Raw genomic sequence first — 21658 nt, forward strand, 5'->3', positions numbered from 1 at the left:
GTAACTTCACTAGCAACCACGACTTAAGGAGATGTAGAGAACCACAACTTCATTCAAAAATGTTTTCACAAATAACATTTTTGTAAGGAAAAAAAATACACAATGTTGTGTTCTACAACTTTCTGTTAGATTATATATTAACCAGTCGTAAGCCTCCCCACCCCCCCCCCCCCCCTCTCGCGCGTTGCGGGACAGGAGCACAAAAACCGTATCACCAGTTGGGGGGGGGGGGGAGACGGTGCTAATCGAACGATGACCAAAACCGGGAAAAAATGTAAAACAAAAACACAACGTGAACTATCATATAGACGCTGTTGAATTTATGCTAACAACTTTATTAAAGTTTAAGAGTTATACGATACCTTTATTAAGGTTTAGGGTGGAAAAGTAAATTGTTTACATAAAATAAAAAATAAAATGAATAAACCACATGAGTGAAAATAAAAATTTATAATAAAAGACGAAACTGTTACTATTCATTGAAATAATTTATACAATAGTAGATCAAAATATTAAATTATATCTTATTATATTTAATTGTAATTGTTGATGTACCATATTACCCTTATTAACTAACTAAGAGTTTCCCTTTAGGTGTGTATATAGAGAGATAACTCCGACTCTTTTCAGTGTTAGTGTGGTAAAAAAATTGATTTTGGGTAGCGATGATTTCATCTCCAGGTACGTTATGGAATGGTGTTCGTGGGTTCCTCTCAAGTGTAATATCTTCGCTTGGAGAGTGGAAATGAATAGGATTCCAACGGCTGAGACATTGTCGAGACGTGGTATTTTTATTGAAGAGGAGATGTGTCGATTCTGTAGTAATGGCGAAGATTCGGTTGATCATTTGTTCTCTTCTTGCATCATAGCTTCTATTGTTTGGCAAAAAGTGAATTCTTGGTGCCGTGTTCCGATTTTTTTTTTGTTTTCTTTTAGAGATCTTCTCGAAATCTATAATCATTGCAGTAAAAAGGCAGGGGAGAAAGAGGCTTTCCAAGGCATAATTATGATAGCCTGCTGGAGTATCTAGAAAGCTAGGAACAGGAGAAGGTTCAATGGTAAGCAAGCCAAGGTTGAAAGCTTTTTTAGCGAAGTTAGATCTTTGGGTTTTCTCTTGTTCAGGAAAAGATCCAAGTATAAAACTATGCTTTGGTCGAATTTGTGTAAATTTGTAATTATGTATTTTTGGTTTGTTTCCGTCCCGGTTTTCAGGTTCGGTGTCTTCCAATGAAGTTTTCGTTTCAAATAAAAAAAAATACATATAGTAACTAGAGAGATTAGAGTTAGACAAACACAACAACATCATTACTCTCTAAATTCGTCACATCTCTCTCTAAAAACCATGTTCTTCAGAACACATAAATTCGTTCAAAAATGTACACTCTAAACGAGAATTCGACCAATTTGACGAATATGACATCTACTTCCCTCTCTGATGTGATTGCTAGCTTACCAACTACACATTATTGAAACTAATTGAAACTACATGATTAATTTTATGTTTTATACATGTTCTAATAATATAATCAAACATTTTCTAATAATATAAACGTGAAAGAAAGAAAACTTTATAATAATAAATGTTTAAGAAAAAAGAGGACAAAACAACCCTAGTTAAACCCTATGTTCAAGTGACAACTCATGAAGGTATTTACTACAAATAATAAACGTACACCAACCTGCTGTCACAACCATTACTTCATGCAACAACCCAACATTAACCACTTGTCTATTTTTACACTTAATATCAACAAACCCTAGTTGAACCATTACACAAAAAAACCAAACACTACAATGTGGAACAAGGGGTGTGTGTTGGTGGCGGTGACGGTGATGTGGATGGTGGCATGTGGTGGCGTAGGGGCGGGTGAAGAGTCGTTAGCGCAACAATGTTCGACGAAGGTGACCGCGGTGATGACATGTGTGGATTTTGCGACGGGGAAGGAACCGGCGCCACAAAAGAAGTGTTGTGATTCGGTGAAGGAGATGAAAGATAGTAATCCGGCGTGTTTGTGTTTTATCATACAACAGATTCATAACGGTACGAATCCGATGTTGAAGAAGATGAACATTCAAGAGAGTCGACTGCTTCAGTTGTCGTCGGCTTGTAAGATCGCTAACGCAAGCATCAGTGATTGCCCAAGTAATTTAATTTCCTTTTCTACGTACTTAACGAACAAAGAAATAGACGTTATCCAGTCAAATTATACTCATAGCATAGATATTAGTAGGATTTGCCAGTCAAATTCTACTCGTAGCAGAGCTATTAGTAGGATTTGAAGAGAGAGAGATAAGGACAAACCTTTTCTGTATTTTTTAAGATATAGAGAGACTGCTCCTACTCAGACCCTGGACCCTGAGCACACGGGCTGGATTGAAAAATACATAAACACCAACTCAAAACAAGTCTAGTTTTGAGTTGATAAAAGGCAGTTTTATGCTAGCATTAATATGATATATGGCTACAAAAGATCGAGTATTATCTATTTACTGAATCTCGAGTTAAACTTCATTAAACTCTTTTTCAAGGTCCCACAGATAAACAAAAATATATATATATATATATATATATATATATATATAGGCTAAAGATCAAATATAAATAAACTAAACGTACTAAACATACGAACTAAAGGAAAAGATAAAAAAGCATGGTGCCATTTTGTAGAGTAATTTTGTAAAATTACCCTTGTAGGATAATTTTGATCTTTTGTAGAGTAATTTTGTAAAATTACTCTGCATCAAAATTACTTTTACAAGTGAATCAAAATTACCCTGCAAGTTTATCAAAACTTTTGTAGAGTAATTTTTGTCTTGTAGGGTAATTATTAAAATTACACTAACCCCCAAAAAACTGTAGAGTAATTTTGATCTTGTAGAGAAATTTTGTTAGCATTTAGTTTTGGGGTTTAGGTTTATGGTTTAGTTTTTAGCTTTTAGTTTGGGTGGAGAGGGGGGGGGGGGGAGGGTTAGGTTTTTTTTTAGGTTTTTAGGGGTTGGGGGGGGGGGTTAGGTTTTTTTTTTTAGGTTCTTGAGGGTGGGGGGGGGGGGGTTAGTGTAATTTTGATAATTACCCTACAAGAACAAAATTACTCTACAAGACCATTTTACAAAATTACTCTACAGGTACATTTGTAGAGTAACTTTGATAGTTACTGATAATTACAAAAAATGTCAGCGCCTACTTTTTCCTTTTCATGCAATTCGAATGTTTTGTACGTTAAGTTTATTTGTACAATAACTTTCCCATATATATATATATATATATATATATATATATATAGGGTAGGAGTTGGCCAGAAAGTCCAAATTTCCTAAAAAGTGTAAAAAGTCATAAAACACCATAATGTCAACCATAAAACACACCAAAACCCCACAAATAATATGATGAAGATTACTAAAACATCACGTATGTGGGTTTTGTGTTGTGTTTTAGATGTTAAGGCTCTGATTATGGAATGACAAATATTAATGTGTTTTATGTTGTTTAGCATTGTGTGTTTTACATTCATAGTTATACGATGGTGCTTTTGAAGTTTTTATGGACTATTAGAGTTTGAATATGGTGTTTTCGTAATATTCATTCTATTATTTGTGAGTTTTAGGTGTGTTTTATGCCTGAAATTATTGTGTTTTATGACTTTTTACACTTTTTAGGAAACTTGGACTGTCTAGCCGAACCTCACCATATATATATATATATATATATATATATACAAGGTGATATTTTTGTAAAAAGGACCTTTTTCATGAGAAGTGTAAGAAAGCATATGAATTGACATGTAGACATCGTGTTTTGGACTGGGTTGTTTTGGCAATAAAAACACAAAAATGTAATAATTTAAAACACAATGCAATGTATTATAGGCATGAAATTTAAAACACAACTAAAAAACACTGCTTAACACTTAAAATACATTACTTAGCGTTATTGGCATGGTGTTTTAAGTTTTAAGCCTATAATTCATTGTATTCAGGCTTAAATTGTTATGTTTGGTGTTTTTCTTGCCAAAACAACCCAAAACATCATGCCTAAATCTAAAACATAATACCAATATGTCAGTTCCTATGTCTTCTCACACTTCTCACAAAAAATGTTATTTTTACACATACATATATATCTTAATCACCTTCATAATTTTGAGGAATAAGAAACAATGTTGTCAAGAATAGTGTAGTAGTTATGCATCATAAGAAGAAAATGACATTTGGTGGGATCATGTCGACATTCCTTGGCTCTTTGCAACCTTTTTATCCTAATCTAATGTCTTGTTACACACGACCCATGTGGTCGAATCATATACATATTCTTTGCATGCGTCATTTATATCCAGTGGCGGACTCAATGATTTTTTTTCCTTGGATGAGGATGAGGGGTTCAACCATATTTTTAAGGGGTGAGATCGGGTTTTTTGCCTAAAAAATACACTAGTTTTTTCAAAGGGTGCGTCCGGCCACCCACCCCTCAACATGGGTCCGCCCCTATTTATATCGTAAGTCTTTTCAATATATTAGATGACTATTGTTAATTGGCCGGGTCAAGTGGTTTAAAAACAATCTTCTAGTCATGTAAATTATGTTTATTTTTGTTTTGTCTATGATTTATAGACGACTTTGGTTATAACTTTTCTAAAACAAAAGATGACTATGTGTTGACGGTCAACGGTCACTACAATATAAATGATAAGTATCATATGAAGGTACCATTGCAACTTTGTCGGTGAAATGGGTTGTCGATGGATATGCGTAGGTTAAAATTAGTCGGAAATATGGTAGTGAGGTGATCTTTGGGTATTTAGCTTCGGAATACCGAGAGTTCCTTTAATTTACCTTTTACAACTTTTTTATAATCGGTCCAGTTCGTCAGTGCTACTCAATTGTCTAGAAGTGAAAACCTCATTTCAACTTACTTTAGACTTGAATATTAACTATGTTACAACTACCACGACACGTAACTCATCACATGTCTATAATATCAGAGCTGTTGAAGTTACCGTTAGATTCACCTGATGCTGCCATATTCACTAACAATGCTACGATCGTTCCTCCAACATCTAGTGGAACGCCATCATCAACGTCTACAACAACTTCTCCGTTGGGATCTCACGCGCTCAAGCACAATGCACCGGGGATTCTACGATCTGTTTGGATTCCTTTGGCATTCTTGTTAGTAGCGTCTTCAAACATGTTCTATGTCTAGATATCAGTTAGAAAGTTGGGTCATAAAGATGATTTAATTCTCTCTAGACTATGGTTTTTGTGTGGCACATTGATGGTATGTTGTGCATGCTGGTTTGTTGTTATGACTTTACACTTGCTTGGTATTTATTTATGTTTTGTTTGAGACCATGTCAATTTTTTTTTTTTTTTTGCTATGTTATCTTGTTGGTTTGATAATACTTCGGCCATGTTTGGATGAGCTTATTTTACCTCCTTATGACTTATTGACTTTTTTCGAAAATAAGTTTTTGTGAAATGGTGTTTAGGTAATAAGGTGAAAAGGAACTTTTTAGGCATTGAAAAAAAGAAATGAAAAAGTCAGTTGGTTCTAACTTTTCCTAAAAGGAGATAGGAGGTTAAAAAGCCAATAAGAAGAAATGGAAAAGCTCATTCAAACATGCCCTTCATTTCATAAATTTGTTGCATTATGAGATACGTTGATGTGGGGGTGTCAACGAGTTAAGCTGAAGCTGAAGTCGAGCTTGTAACTTTAAAGGAGTGTCTTTTCATTTTTCACACCCTTTAAGATATATTATTTTCTAAATTGTACATTTCATATTTTTTTTTCAATATTTTCTCAATTATTTTCTAAATTGTACATTTCATAAATTTTTTTCGATATTTTCTCAAGAGTGAATTACATGAATGGCCCCTGTGATTCGCATTGATTTCATAAATGCCATCAAGGGTCATGTATGGTTCTCATGGTACGATTTTTGTAACACAGATGGCCCTTAATAGCTAACGTCATAAAATTTTCCAGTTAAGTTCGTGTAAATGACTAAACTACCCTCTATTAAAAAAAGAAAATAAATATATAAATCTTGTTGCATCTAGTGAGACCTCAAATCACTGATCTGTCAAGATTTGTCGGCGGTAACGATGGTGGAGAGCGGATGAACGTCGGAAGGGTGTTGACCCGGTGGTTCGTAACGACCGAGAGAGGGTTTGGACCCTTCCGGTTTTCCCGACAGGTTAACTTTGTGGCCGTTTTGCTTTTGGGCGCATATCGGTCACTAATTCTGTGACCGCCTTTTGTAGGTCACAATTACCTAATTTCTACTAGTGGGGTCTTAGGCTAACCTGGGTAACCTCAATGCCATACTGCCAAGCTCTAAACATGAGTTACTCGTGATCGATTAAACTCGCAAGTCTAAACATGCTTGTTATTTATTCGGTCATAACAATTTCCATTTAATATACCAAACATATAATCACATAACATGTATTACTATATGTACAAACGTTATAAAAATAATTAGAATATTTAATTAACTAATAAATACTATAATAAACTAACCAACCTCGAGCCAAGCACAAGCTTGAAAAATTCTTCACAAGCCCATCTCGAGCCTTAGAAACAGAGCTCTAAACGAGCTTTCCAGAGTTTGTGACCGACTCTTGGTATGGTTTGTGACAGAACCCTTTCAAAACTAGCACATACATAACCATTACTATACGGTCCGCTTATACGCTCAAGCAAACTTTTGGTACCGTACCATAATGCTCGGGTTTAATACCTAACATCAAATGGCTTAAGGCATATCGAGTGCAATCACAGGTTCAGATAAGTTGAACAATCACACACTTGCGGGCTCAATTCGCAGGCGTTAATTTTGAAACCAACCGGATTTACGTTAGTCTCCAGGGCCTAAATAAAAGACTTGGTTTACTCTTTAGTCTTTACATAAATATTCATGCTTTTAAGTCTAAAACATAATCTAAGTACCGTAAATATGGGCTTCAAATACATCATCATCCGTTGTGTTGGAACTGAAACGAGTTTTCATATGGTGATTTCGTTATCTGGATGTGGGGATCGGTTGGTTGTTGGTTAGCCTGCCAGTAATCTTGGGAACTAAGATGTGAACCATGATGAACCGTATGCAACTCGTGTTGAACCATGGTGGGACCAGTTGAATGTATGGGATGGTCGAGCTCGCATGAACCCCATGTATTGTTTGACAGAAGAGAGAGAGCACGTCGGATGTCGACTGCATCTGCAAAAAAAAAAAAAAAAAAAAAAATTAAAATTGTGAATCTGCATATGATGATGTGGATTCTTGTAGAATGATGGGCAATTGGGCATTAGTTGTTATTATGTTTTTCATTATTTATTCGCTTTTTCCCATGTTAGTATTCAAGAGTAAGTTGGAGTTACGAGAGTGATTCAAGTCGTTGTACTTCTTGCGTTTTTTTTAGTTATGAACGGGTTAATTTGAGTTGCGCTTGATCAACGAAAAACTAAGCTTAAAAGGGTGGGTCAAACGGTAGAGAGTCCCTATAGTCTTTTCTCAATGCATACAACTTGGTACTTTGTTTTGTACAAAGATTTATATTGTTATTGTAATAAATTTGTTAATGAAACTGAAGTTATCGGGTTAAATATCTACAAAGAATTAAAAAGAAAACTAGACATAACACGTGTCACCATTACTAAAATTTGGGACATTTAATAGGGGTGCTAAATGGGTCGTGTTTGCGGGTTGGCGGGCTCAACCCGAACCCGAAAACTGTGGCATGCATATGAACCTGAACCTGACCTGAATATTTGCGGGTTCAACCTGAAACTGACCCGTTCAACCCGAATTTTTTAAATTTTTATTTTTTTCCACAAATTAATACATTAAAATTAAAATTTACTTTAAATGCACAAATGTATATAATACAATTACATCTAATTTATAGAATTTAATGTGAATTTCTCTTTTTAAGTAATAATTATGGCATAAAATACACACCCAATTTAATTTGTGACATAAAAGTACTGTAAAAAATATAATATAATATAAAGGGGTTAAACGGGTCAACACATCAACCTGACTGGGTTGACCTGAACCTGACCCGTTTAGCTAAATTTTACATTTCTTTTTGGTTTATACAACTAACTTTAAAGTTTAAATAGGCGTAAAATATAAACCAACTTGCATTTTTAGCGATAGGCGTAAAATATAAACCAACTTGCATTTTTAGTGATTTTAGCTATCAAATGACATTTTAATAACAAATTGTACCAGTTATTGCAAAATTCAACTGGTAGCATAGAGTTTTTAAAAAAAAACTCACTTGTCATTTTAATGTATATGCATATGCCACAGGAAATCTGAAGTGAATTTATTAATTTTTTTTTTCACAACAATTTTTCTAAAAAAATCACTTTATCAAACTTTTAAATAAATTTATAAAAACAAATTCAATAAGCATGCCATCACATCTGGCAAAATAGAGTTAACTGCCATTTTCGTCCTTGTTGTTTGTCCAGTTATGCCAATCCAGATCAAATTTCAAATTTGTACCATTTCCGTACCTGACATTCTCGAAACATGTCAGTTCGGTCCCAAAAACTTAACGTCTGTTAAAACCTATTGTTTAATGAAGGGTAAAACCGTCATTTTCCTTTTTTATTCCCCCTTCTAAAACCCTATTAATAGGGTTTAAGAAAAAAAAATAAAAAATGACTTTTTTACCCTTCATTAAACGGCAGGTTTATTAATAGGGTTTAAGAAAAAAAAATAAAAAATGACTTTTTTACCCTTCATTAAACGGCAGGTTTTAATAGACGTTAAGTTTTTGGACGGAACTGGCATGTTTCAAGAATGTCAGGGATGAAAATGGTACAAATTTTAAATTTGGTCTGGACTGGCATAATTGGACAAACCACGGGGACGAAAATGACAGTTAACTCGGCAAAATAAGTTAAATCTGTTCGCTAAACCCATTATAAAATAAAGTTGGTTCTATTTGGCGCCTAATTCAAAGTACGCCCTGCATAAATTTAGCTAACGTATGATTAGCAGTTTTTGAATTCGAACAAATTATTTTATAATCAAGTAGCGCATAATAGACACCAACGTTTTATATATAGAAACACAAAGGATAAATTACACTTTTCGTCCTTTATGTTTGTAGCGGGTCGCAATGGATGACCTTTAACTTTAATAATTACAGTCACAGTCGTTTATTTGCAAAACCTGTTACACCTTAGGTCCTTTGACCCTAACCTGGTTAAAACTTTCAGTTAAGGATAAAAAAGTCAATAAGGAGGAATTAAAAAACTCATCCAAACATGCCGTTAATTTCATAAATTTGTTGTATTATGAGAATATGTTGATGTGGGGGTGTCAACGAGTTAAGCTAAAGTCGAGCTTGTAATTTTAAAGGAGTGTCTTTTCATTTTTCACACCCTTTAAGATATATTATTTTCTAAATTGTACATTTCATAATTTTTTTTTAAAATATTTTCTCAAGAGTGAATTACATGAATCGTCCCTGTGATTCGCATTGATTTCATAAATGCCATCAAGGGTCGCATATGGTTCTCATGGTACGATTTTTGTAACAAAGATGGTCCTTAATAGCTAACGTCATAAAATTTTCCAGTTAAGTTTGTGTAAAATGACTAAACTACCCTCTATTAAAAAAAGAAAATGAATATATAAATTGAATATAACAAGATATTGTTCTTGTTGCATCTAGTGAGACCTCAAATCACTGATCTGTCAAGATTTGTCGGCGGTAATTAGAATATTTAATTAACTAATAAATAATAAACTAACCAAGCCCGAGCCAAGCTCAAGCTTGAAAAATTCTTCACAACAGCTCGAGCTTTAGAAACAGAGCTCTAAACGAACTTTCCAGAGTTTGAGACCGACTCTTGGTATGGTTTGTGACAGAACCCTTTCAAAACTAGCACATAACATAACCATTACTGTACAGTCCGCTTATACGCTCAAGCAAACTTTTGGTACCGTACCATGATGCTCGGGTTTAATACCTAACATCAAATGGCTTAAGGCATATCGAGTGCAATCACAGGTTCAGATAAGTTGAATAATCACACACTTACGGGCTCAGTTCGCAGGCGTTAATTTTGAAACCAACCGGATTTACATTAGTCTCCGGGGCCTAAATAAAAGACATGGTCTTTACTCTTTTGTCTTTACATAAATATTCATGCTTTAAGTCTAAAACATAATCTAAGTACTGTAAATATGAACTTCAAATACATCATCATCCGGTGTGTTGGAACTGAAACGAGTTTTCATATGGTGATTTCGTTATCTGGATGTGGGGATCGGTTGGCTGTTGGTTAGCCTGCCAGTAATCTTGGGAACTAAGATGTGAACCATGATGAACCGTATGCAACTCGTGTTGAGCCATGGTGGGACCAGTTGAATGTATGGGATGGTCGAGCTCGCATGAACCCCATGTATTGTTTGACAGAAGAGAGAGAGCACGTCGGATGTCGACCGCATCTGCAAAAAAAAAAATAAAAAAAATAAAATAAAATAAAATTGTGAATCTGCATATGATGATGTGGATTCTTGTAGAATTATGGGCAATTGGGCATTAGTTGTTATTATGTTTTTCCTTATTTATTCCCTTTTTCATGTTAGTATTCAAGATTAAGTTGGAGTTACGAGAGTGATTCAAGTCGTTGTACTTCTTGCATTTTATTTATTTATTCGCTTTTTCATGTTAGTATTCAAGATTAAGTTGGAGTTACGAATATTCGCGGGTTCAACCTGAAACTGACCCGTTCAACCTAAATTTTTTAATTTTCTAATTTTTTTCCACAAATTAATATATTAAAATTTACTTTAAAAACACAAATGTATATAATACAATTACATCTAATTTATAGAATTTAATGTGAATTTCTCTTTTTAAGTTATAATTATGGCATAAAATACACACCCAATTTAATCTATGACATAAAAATACTGTAAAAAAATATAATATAAATGGGTTAAACGGGTCAACACATCAACCTGACTGGATTGACCCGATCCTGACCCGTTTAGCTAAATTTTACATTTCTTTTTGGTTTATACAACTAACTTTAAAGTTTAAATCGGCGTAAAATATATACCCAACTTACATTTTTAGCGATTTTAGCTATAGGCGTAAAATACAAACCAACTTGCATTTTTAGTGATTTTAGCTATCAAATGACATTTTAATAACAAATTGTACCAGTTAATGCCAATTCAACTGGTAGCACAGAGTTTTTAAAAAAATCTCACTTGTCATTTTAATGTATATGCATATGCCACAGGAAATCTGAAGTGAATTTATTAATTTTTTTTTCACAGCAATTTTTCTAAAAAAATCACTTTATCAAACTTGTAAAAAAACTTATAATTTTTTTTTTCAATAAGCATGCCATCACATCTAGCATAGAGTTAACTGCCATTTTCGTCCTTGTGATTTGTCCAATTATGCCAATCCAGACCAAATTTCAAATTTGTACAATTTCCGTACTTGACATTCTCGAAACATGTCAGTTCGGTCCCAAAAACTTAACGTCTGTTAAAACCTATTGTTTAATGAAGGGTAAAACCGTCATTTTCCTTTTTTACCCCCCTTCTAAAACCCTATTAATAGGGTTTAAGAAAAAAATAAAAAATGACTTTTTTACCCTTCATTAAACAAAAGGTTTTAACAGACGTTAAGTTTTTGGACGGAACTGGCATGTTTCAAGAATGTCAGGGATGAAAATGGTACAAATTTGAAATTTGGTCTAGACTGGCATAATTGAACAAACCACATAGACGAAAATGATAGTCAACTCGGCAAAATAAGTTAAATCTGTTTGCTAAATCCGTTATAAAATTAAGTTGGTTCTATTTGGCGCCTAATTCAAAGTATGCCCTGCATAAATTTAACTAACGTACGGTTAGCAGTTTTTGAACTCGAACAAATTATTTTATAATCAAGTAGCGTATAATAGACACCAACCTTTTATATATAGAAACGTAAATTAACAATTAACTTACCTTGATCAAAAATCTCAGCTCGGGTACCCTTGGACGACGCTAACCTATCGCAAGCAAACGCTGACGTGTTCAGAGCATCCGGCAGCTGGACCCCACTAGAGTGAGTCATCGCATCCATTGATTCAGCAGCGTAAAATGACGAATAAGGGTCTGTTGCGTTATAACGTGTTGGATCATTTTGAGGTTTCCTACGACGGGCGTTATGGTCAGAGAGTCTTCTTCGGCAGCTTCGTTTATCCTCATCAAACTCTGACATACTCTGAAACCTGTAAAAAAAGAAATTATAGAACGTTATGTTCAAAGGTGGCAATTTGGATCCATTTACTTATGATTGAGTCGATTTGAGTTTTTTTTTTTGAACGGCAAACCATCTATATATAGATATAGAGCCAGTAAGAAACTGGGAGAAGAACAAATACAAACGAAAACAGAACAGAAACAGTTACAACATAATTGAAACATCGAAACTGATCCAGTCATCCCAAGACGGGACCGTGTTGTTGGCTCTGTGGGAGATCCAGACGAACGCATCTTCCTTGACATCTTCCACAGTCTTTTGAACCGTGATGAACTTGCCGTCGAACACCTTTTTGTTGCGAGCAATCCAAATTCTCCATATCGAGGCTAGAGCTACCATGTGAACGATTCTTTTCCATTTCTGCGAACCGGGGGTATTATGCAAGGACTCGAGCAGATCGCCTAGCGAGGTACATTCCGGTGGCATCGGAACTTTTATCCAGCGGAATATATTCCACCAAATACATCGTGCAAAGAGACATGAAACAAAAATATGGTCTGGGCTCTCCAATTCATACCCGCACCTGTCGCACATCAGATTTGGGAGGTGAACTCCTCTTGCCGCTAACCCGAGCTTCGACGCAACCCGCCCTTGTAACGCCCTCCAAGCTAGAAAGTTCGCCTTAGGAGTCGCCCAACTATTCCAAAAGAACAATTTATTTTCATCCACCCCTGCTCTCACTTCATTTAGCTCCATCCTTAGGCTTTTAGTAGAGAAATTGTGGCCTTCATTATTATCCCACTTCCAAACATCCCCTCCATGTTGAAAAACAAAATGTCCCAGTAGGTTCATCAAGTCCCCTGCCATGGCCCATTCCTGATTGGAGGATGGATTTTTAGCCCACTCCCATCCCCAACAGGTAATATCTCCGACTGTGACAGCATAATCCGCGACCTTGCCGTTTTTATTTTTAGCTAAACGATACAGGTTTGGAAAGAGGACCTTAAGCGCTGCTGACCCGGCCCAAACATCTTTCCAAAAGCTAGTTCCCATACCATTCTTTACCTCAACCCGGAGCCTATCTTGAATACTTATACCGATTCTCGCCAAAACGTCGTCCATGCCTCCTATATCCTTCCAAACGCCAGGAATCAACTTTTTTACCGGTATCATTTTTTTATTATTTTGGGTGGAGTGGATAGCGTGAACCACTCTAGCCCAAAGGTGCGTGGGGTTATCCTTAAAACGCCACCACCATTTTAAAAGCATGGCATCGTTGAAGTCGCCTATACCGCCAATCCCCACACCACCAAGCTTTTTGTGTCTGAGCAACCTTTCCCATCGAACCCATCTAATTTTTTTTTTCCGATTAGACCTTCCCCAAACGAAATCCCTACGGATGCCTTCCAGCTTCTTGACAATTGTTTTCGGAGCCTTGAAAAAGGAGAGGTAGTAAGAGGGAAGACTCCCTAGCACCGCTTTTGCAAGAGTCACTCTACCGGCGAAAGATAGGGAATTAGCTTTCCAAGACGACAAACGCCGGTTAAATTTGTCTATAATCGGTTGCCAAAATTTAATTCTTTTCATGTTGACCCCGATCGGGATACCAAGGTACATGAACGGAAGAGCTCCAATATCACAATTAAGGATGCTCGCCATTCTTCCTACCTCGTCTTCGTCCACACCTATGCCATGAAGTTGGCATTTACTATGGTTGACCTTTAGACCCGTCACTAGATAGATGCATCTCAGGAGCCTAGAAAGACTCACTATATTGTGCTCCGACCACTCCCCGATAAACAACACATCGTCGGCGTAACAAAGATGAGAGATGCAAGGTCCCTCGTTTGGCGTTTTGACCCCATGGAACAAACCAAGATCAACCGCCCTTCGCATGAACATACCCACTACCTCCATAGCCAAAATAAATAAGTAAGGGGACATCGGACACCCTTGCCTTAACCCTCTCTTAAAAGAGAACTCTCCCGTTGGCGAACCATTGACAAGGACCGATCCTCTCCCCGACTCAAGACACCCTTTAACCCAGTTTAACCAGACATCCGGAAAGCCCAAGTACTCCATCGTCTTAAACAGGAATTTCCAATTCAAGCTGTCAAAAGCTTTCTGGAAATCCACTTTAAAAATCATCAATTTTTCTTTTTTGTGCTTTTTCCATGACACCAGCTCACTAATGATCATTGGGTTATCCAATATGTTCCTCCCACCAACGAAGGCAGCTTGGTGGGGGGATATAAGAGCTCCCATAACCGGTTTTAGGCGATTGGCGAGGGTTTTGGCCACAATCTTGTAAATCGACCCAATTAACGAAATGGGTCTGAAGTCATTTATTACCTGCGGGTCGGTTTTTTTCGGGATCAAGGCAACAAACGAAGCATTGCAGCCACTGCTAATTCTACCAGAAACGAAAAAGTCGGCCATCAATTTCATCACCATAGGTTTCAGAAGATCCCAGTAGCGCCTAAAGAAATGAAAAGTGAACCCGTCGGGACCCGGGGCTTTTCCACCCTTGCACTCGCGGATGGCATAAAGAACCTCCTCGCAAGAGAAAGGGGCTGAGATAGTCGTCTTCTGCTCCACCGATAACTCAGGAAGGTCATAATTATCAAACGATGGCCTCCTCCGCATTGGCTCCGCAAACTGGCTCTTAAACATCTTCCGAACCTCCTCTTTAAGGATGAATGGGTCGGACACCCAGTCAAAAAGGTTCACGGGTTCAACATGAAACGATTTGAGTTGTTTGTTAATCTTTAATGGTCAAAAAGGTAAACCACATGTCGAGTGGGTCAAAACGGTTGGGTTGACCGAATGACCGGAACACTTTTCTGTCTAGAAAAGATAACTTTTCAAAGGACTAACTATGCAAATTGCTCTGTATTTTTTGGGATGCTAAACGGGTCGTGTTTGTGGGTTGGCGGGTTCAACCAGACCCGAATATTCGCGGGTCAACCCGATCACGACCTGTTTAACCCGATTTTTTTATTTTTTATATTTTCCCCGCAAATTAATATATAAAAAATAAAATTTACAACAAAAAAACACAAATCTATATAATACAATTACATTTAAATTAGAGTTAATTACTGTTTTCGTCCCTATGGTTTGTCAAAAATCACTATTTCAGTCCATTCGTTTAAAAATTGCGATTTCAGTCCCTGTGGTTTCACTTTCGTAACCATTTCAGTCCCTGTGGTTTCACTTTCGTAACCATTTCAATCCATTTATTCTATTAGTACAGGGACTGAAATGGTTACGAGGTGGACTGAAATGGTTACGAAAGTGAAACCACAGGGACTAAAATCGCAATTTTTAAACTAATGGACTGAAATAGTGACTTTTCACAAACCACAGGGACGAAAACAGTAATTAACTCTTAAATTATAAAATCTTATGTTAATTTCTCTTTTTAAGTTATAATCATGGCATAAAATACATACCCAATTTAATTTATGACATAAAACATATTATAAAAAATATAATATAATATAAACGGGTTAAACGGGTCAACCCGCCAACCCGACCCGTTTAGCTAAACAGGTTCACGGGTTCAACATGAAACTGGCCCGAACCCATTTAGACTAAACCCAAACCTGCGAATTTCGTGTTAGATTCGTATCGTGCATTCGAGTCGTTGGTTCGAACATCTTTTTGAACTAATTAAAGGGCAAAAGGCGGATACGATATTAATGACATACAAAGGATTCACACACATGCTAATCAGGGGCGATGCTTTGAAGGGGCCGGGAGGGGCGCCTGACCCCCCGAACTTTTCGGCCAGTAGTGTTATATATGTAGTTTTCGTATAGAAATTTTTGGGTATATATGTTTTCGACCCCTCGGTACTATAGAAATTTTTGGGTATATACGTTTTCGACCCCCCTGAAAAAAATTCAAGCTTCGCCACTGATGCTAATATAAATATAATCCAGTAAGTAACTGTAAACTTCATAAGCTTACCTGCTGCATTGTTGGCAAAAACGTCGTTCAAGACCCGCAACAATAACTTTCGGTGACTTAGAATGACCTTCGCAAACTTTATGTTTTCGATGATACTCTTTCGCAGACGAAAGATCAAGGTTGCATCCTTCAACTTGACACCTGGAAACAAGCGTACTTTGACCCGACTGTTTGACTTTCTTCCCTGAAGATACAACCGACGATACAGGAACACCGAAAACCGAAGATACTTTGTTGTTTTTCGCATAACCGTTCTCAAAGTACGTTCTTTTACCAAGTTTCAACCCGATAAACGGTTCACTAGAGCAAACCGAACCCTCTTTGTTTTTGTCGACGAATTGTTTTCCGACGTCCGACACAGAACCGCCGCTGTCGCCAATAACTTCCGATAAGTTAAAACACGACCCGTCGATATCAAGGTTATCCCACTCAAATTTTGTACTCCAATCCATTTTGGTAAAAGATTATTAGCTCAGATTGTTTTCGATCGGTATAAATCGAGCTGAAAAACAAGATAAAATTCGACCCGAATCAAAACAACAACCAATTAATTGAACACAAAATGCTTGAACTTTGATCAAACAACAAAGAAGCAGCAAATAGAATAGAATAACACAATAACAGAAATGAGTACTACTTATATGTAAAAATACAGTTAATAAAATGAGTAAAATGACATTTTCGTCCCTGAGGTTTGCCTAGTTTTGCGAATTTCGTCCAAATGTTTGTTTTTTCGCATCTATATCCAAAAGGTTTGAAATCTTGTCATTTTCATCCGGCTCGTTAACTCCATCCATTTTTCTCGGTTAAGTCAGGGGTATATTCGTCTTTCTTTGTTAACTTAAAGGGCAATTTAGGGGTAGTGGATCTTTTTACATAAGTGAAAAAGACCGAATTGCCTTTTAAGTTAACAGAAAGAGTAAACTGCCATTTTGGTCCCTGTGGTTTGGGCACTTTTGCTATTTTAGTCCAAATCTCAAACTTTTTAAATCTGGGTCCCTGTGGTTTCACTTTTGTTGCCATTTTAGTCCAAAATTCAAATTACCTCCTATTTGACTATTAAAAACTGGTTATTTTGTCTTTATCCTTAGGGACAAAATGGCTAGATTTTTTTAATTTGTTATAATAAAACGTTAAAAGACCATTTTGCCTTCATTAAAAGGGAGTAAAAAGACAAAAAAGCTAGATGTTAACTGAAAAATCTGACTAGATTTTGATTTTGGATGAAAATGGCAACAAAACTGAAACCACATGGACCCAGATTCAAAAGGTTTAAGTTTTGGACTAAAGTGACAAAAGTGACCAAACCTCAGGGACCATTTTGACAGTTTACTCTATTCCCAAAAGTCCTGCAAGCTACCTTTATCCAGTCCTGTATCAAAATGACACCTTTACAAAGTATAGATTAGCTTCAAGATAAAATGGTGACTGAAGTACCCTTTTTTTCAACTGTTTTGTTTTATTCTATTCACACCAATAATTGCTAGACACTAAAAAGAAAAGAAAAAGGCTTCCAAAGGGAAGGGACAGCATATGCAAAGTACAGAGTGAATATGACTAAACAGTAGCAACTAAATAATGGCTCACAACATACCAACAAGCTACCAAAATTCAAAATGAAGCATACATCCTTAGGACTTTTTGCACTTATCACTAATGACAAATTGCACGAAAATGTAGTACATTGTTTATTTATTGGCTAGATATTTAATACCATGGTTAGAAATTGTGATCATAGTATGTTGCTAGGGCTGTTCATAAAGCTCGCGACTCGTAGCTCGCTCGAAAGAAGCTCGAGAAAAACTAGCTAAAAAAACTCAATTTGAGATGACGTGAACCAAGCTGGCTCATTTTGTAACCAAGCCCAGTTCGAGCTAAGCTCGGCTCGGCCCATGGCTCGGCTCGGCTCGTTCTTAGGCTCGTTTAACTCCGACGTAAAGCTCAAGCCAAGTTTAACCGCCTGATATAATTTCGAGCTTGAGCTCGACCCCACCCTGGCTCGACTCGTTTACAGCCCGATATGTTGCATTAACCAAGAGTGTAGCATATCTCATAGTTTGTTGTATTTTTATCCACATATTGTGCAGACTAACCAAGTAAAACACATATATCGTGTGAGAACACGCAAAATAATATAAACCATTTATTTCTTCAATCCTAAAAAAATACTTTTTTTTTCTAAAATGGAATAATTGTACAGAGTGGCGGACCCAAAATTATTTTCCTGGGGGCAAAAGGGGGGAATCGGTCTTTTTATGTATAAATTTTTTTCCCATGAAGGGTCCGTTTGTTATAAAAAATGATTGATTTCATATATACTCTTACAAACTTGAAAATTTTCATACATACCCAACAAAGACTAAAAATATCATATACGCCTTGCAAAATAGTGAAAATATCAAATATACCCAATTTATTAAAAACAATCTAATAAATAATCATTTTGTCTTTATTAATTTAACTTCAAGTTTTCATATATCTCATCTTTTAACTTCATATTTTTATATAACACGTTTAAGTTCAAATTTATTTTTACCCATTTCTGTTGTTTTTTTTTTTTCATAAACCATAGTATTCTTCATATATAATATTTAAGCTAAATAAATAAGATAGAAATGAGTAAATATAATATTTGAAATTAAAGGTCATATGAGATCTCAAAGTTTTAGAAAAATAAGGGCAAAATTGTCATTTATTAAATTGCTTTTAATGAATTGTCATTTAGTAAGGATATATATGATATTTATTATTTTGCAAGGGTATATATGATATTAAAAAAATATATATGAATGTATTTATTTGTTTTTAGTTTATTAAAAAACCCACACATGTGTAGCTTATTAAAAAGCATACAAACAAATTACTTTGACATTTTTATACACATAATCTACATGTGTATTTATTAAAAAGCATATAAACAAATTACTTTGACATTTTTATAAGCATACAAACAATTTACTTTGACAATTTTGTACACATAATCTACATGTGTACGTCAGAAACACAACATTTAAAAGATATATCATTTATATAAAAAAAAAAAAATTATTCAGATTTATTGCTTTTGTTCTCGGAATAATTTAGTGTTCTGTAATAATCTAATATATATCTAGCAACACAATCATCATAGTCCAAATAAAATCACACGAACAAATGATGGTCCCCAAACACATCCAAAAAACTACAAAATTATAACAAAACGACACAGTTTTGTTACAAAGTAACGTCATTTTCCCAACAAAATCAATAAAACATTTAAAAGGGGGAAAATGATTTCCATTATCAATTACTCAAATTCTAGCAACCAAAATTAATTCATTCATATAATTCACATGCACAAAAAGTAGATAATAATAATAATAATAATAATAATAATAATAATAATAATAATAATAATAATAATAATAATAATAATAAACAAATATTAATTAACTAACTAATTAATAAACTAAATAATGTAAAGAGTAAAACGCCAAAATGGTTCCGAGTATAGGTCATCTTTGTCACTTCAATTAAAAAAAAAACTTTTTGTATCTAGTTCGTTAAGGTTTAATTTTTATGCTATGTCCATCTAATTGGCAATCTAGTGATATTCAGGTATAAAATGATGATTGTACCCTTCATTTAAATAAGAAAAACGACAAAAAGAGAGATTAACAGAAATTTCTAACTCAGTTTGCCAATTGAGTAAAAATAACAACAAAAATGAAACTGGTTAGAACCAAAATACAAAAGTTTCATTTTTTAACTGAAGTGGCAAAAATTTTAAACTCATAAATCATTTTGACATTTTACTCTAATGTAAAAGTAAAAGTAAAAGTAAAGGTAAAAATTACATTTCCAAAATTAGGATTTCTAAAAGGGGAAACTTAACTTTTGAGACGAATCAAAACAAAATAATAAAATAATTTGGCAAAAAGGTAAGCTGAAAATGGAGTTTAGAGAATGTAGATGTGTGAGTTATAAATAGCAAAGAGAGAGAGGTTACCGATGATGGGTAGAGTCTGCAACATTCCACCAAAAATGAAGAAAATGTGTAGTGATTGATGATACCAAATGAAGAAAGCTACAGAGAGTGGCGGGTGGAGTTTTTTTTTTTTTTTTTTTTTTTACTGTGTGTTCTGTTGTGTTGGGAAGAAGAAAGGTTAAAAGTACTAACTGGAATTTGCACTTTGGTCCTTGTTAATTATCCAACGATGGTTTTGTTTTGTAGTGCGTTGTTAGTATTTGTTTTGTTTTGTTTTGTTTTGTTTTGTGGTGTTTGAAAAGAGTAAAATGATCGTTTAGTTTCGTCACTTTAGTTCAAAACTCAAATCTTTTTAATCTGTTTCTATATAGTTTTAATTTTGTTGTCATTTTCATCTAAAATCAAAATCTGGTCAGATTTTTCAGTTAACATCTATATTTTTGTCTTTTTTTCCATTTTAACGAAAGGCAAAATGGTGTTTTAACGTTTTATTATAACAAATTTAAAAAATCTGACCATTTTGCCCTTCATTAAAAGGGAAGAATAAGACAAAAAAAGCTGGATGTTAATTAAAAAAATTGACCAGATTTTAATTTTGGATGAAAATAGCAACAAAATCGAAACTATAGGGACCCAGATTCAAAAAGTTTGAATTTTAGATTAAAGTGGCAAAAGTGACCAAACCTCAGAGACCATTTTGGTAGTTTACTCGTTTTAAAAATATAAAAAATGTAAATATTTAAATATAAAGGTTTTTTTTTATGAGAAATCGAGAATGTGTTCTTTTAATTTGAATGAAATTATAGTTTAGCAAGATTTAGAGAGTGAGATAATGCTTAAGGATCATTAAGTCTAAGGTTTGATTCTCACATAAGGCTTTTTTTTTCAAATTTATTGGGTTTATTCTTGAATTGGTATATATGCATTATTCACTAGTGGAGATGGATATGATCGGGTGGTTCCACTGATTGCATGATAATACTATAGTGATCCGCCAGTGATCTAATTTGTCGTTAAAGAAAAAAGATAAGAGTTAAGACCTTCTGCATACTACACAGGGGCAGATCTACCTTAAAATCGCGACTAGGCGGCGATTAATCGCTAATCAGCCAGTAACTGAATAATTTTTCGTTAATAAGTCCATTAGTCGCTAGTTGGGCCTAGTCGGGCCTAGTCGGACCTAGTTGGCCAGCCAAAAATCGGCGATTCCGGCCAAATTCCGGCAAAAAACCTGTATATTACGGCCAAAACCTCTAAATTCCAGCCAGTTTCCAACAAAACCATGTGAATTCCAACAATTAATTTTGTATACTTAAAAAAATGAGTTGAGTAAGAGTTAAAACCTAGATACTTAAAATATTTACCTATAAAAATGTGTATATGTATACATAAAAGTGAAAATTACATATAAAAAACACGATCCGATTAATCACGAGTAGTCTCTAGTCCCCACCTCACCGGCCGACTAGCGACTAACGA

General features: G+C 35.0%; 2 protein-coding genes across 4 annotated transcripts; one reads left to right on the forward strand and one right to left on the reverse strand.

Moving 5' to 3' along the window:
* Positions 1-1754: 1754 nt before the first annotated feature.
* Positions 1755-5349, forward strand: LOC110871621 (non-specific lipid transfer protein GPI-anchored 1). Its single transcript, XM_022120330.2, has 2 exons — positions 1755-2143; positions 4980-5349. The coding sequence occupies exons 1-2, from the start codon at positions 1795-1797 to the stop codon at positions 5198-5200; spliced, it is 570 nt and encodes a 189-aa protein (XP_021976022.1). The 5' UTR covers positions 1755-1794; the 3' UTR covers positions 5201-5349.
* Positions 5350-6817: 1468 nt separating this feature from the next.
* On the reverse strand, positions 6818-20312 carry LOC110871622 (squamosa promoter-binding-like protein 12). Of its 3 annotated transcripts, XM_022120331.2 has the most exons (4): positions 20201-20312; positions 16213-16714; positions 12000-12265; positions 10078-10475 (listed from the first exon to the last, which is right to left on the reverse strand). In XM_022120331.2, the coding sequence occupies exons 2-4, from the start codon at positions 16662-16664 to the stop codon at positions 10231-10233; spliced, it is 963 nt and encodes a 320-aa protein (XP_021976023.1). In that variant the 5' UTR covers positions 16665-16714; positions 20201-20312; the 3' UTR covers positions 10078-10230. The 3 variants fall into 3 exon arrangements, with proteins under 3 accessions (XP_021976024.1, XP_021976023.1, XP_035832239.1); XM_022120332.2 differs by lacking the exons at positions 10078-10475; positions 20201-20312 and adding an exon at positions 6818-7220 and having other exon boundaries at positions 16213-16834; XM_035976346.1 differs by lacking the exon at positions 20201-20312 and having other exon boundaries at positions 16213-16833.
* Between the last annotated feature and the right edge of the window lie 1346 nt (positions 20313-21658).

This window comes from Helianthus annuus, chromosome 8 (assembly GCF_002127325.2).
Source record: "Helianthus annuus cultivar XRQ/B chromosome 8, HanXRQr2.0-SUNRISE, whole genome shotgun sequence".
In the NCBI taxonomy this organism is placed as follows: domain Eukaryota; kingdom Viridiplantae; phylum Streptophyta; class Magnoliopsida; order Asterales; family Asteraceae; genus Helianthus; species Helianthus annuus.

Coding starts and splice junctions, on each gene's coding strand:
- LOC110871621 (XM_022120330.2), top strand. CDS start 1,795: ATGTGGAACAAGGGGTGTGTGTTGGTGGCGGTGACGGTGATGTGGATG. Junction 2,144..4,979: donor AAGCATCAGTGATTGCCCAA/GTAATTTAATTT, acceptor CTATAATATCAG/AGCTGTTGAAGTTACCGTTA.
- LOC110871622 (XM_022120332.2), bottom strand. CDS start 16,664: ATGGATTGGAGTACAAAATTTGAGTGGGATAACCTTGATATCGACGGG. Junction 12,266..16,212: donor TTTTGCCAACAATGCAGCAG/GTAAGCTTATGA, acceptor CTTTTTTTACAG/GTTTCAGAGTATGTCAGAGT. Junction 7,221..11,999: donor AGCTGAGATTTTTGATCAAG/GTAAGTTAATTG, acceptor TTTTTTTTGCAG/ATGCAGTCGACATCCGACGT.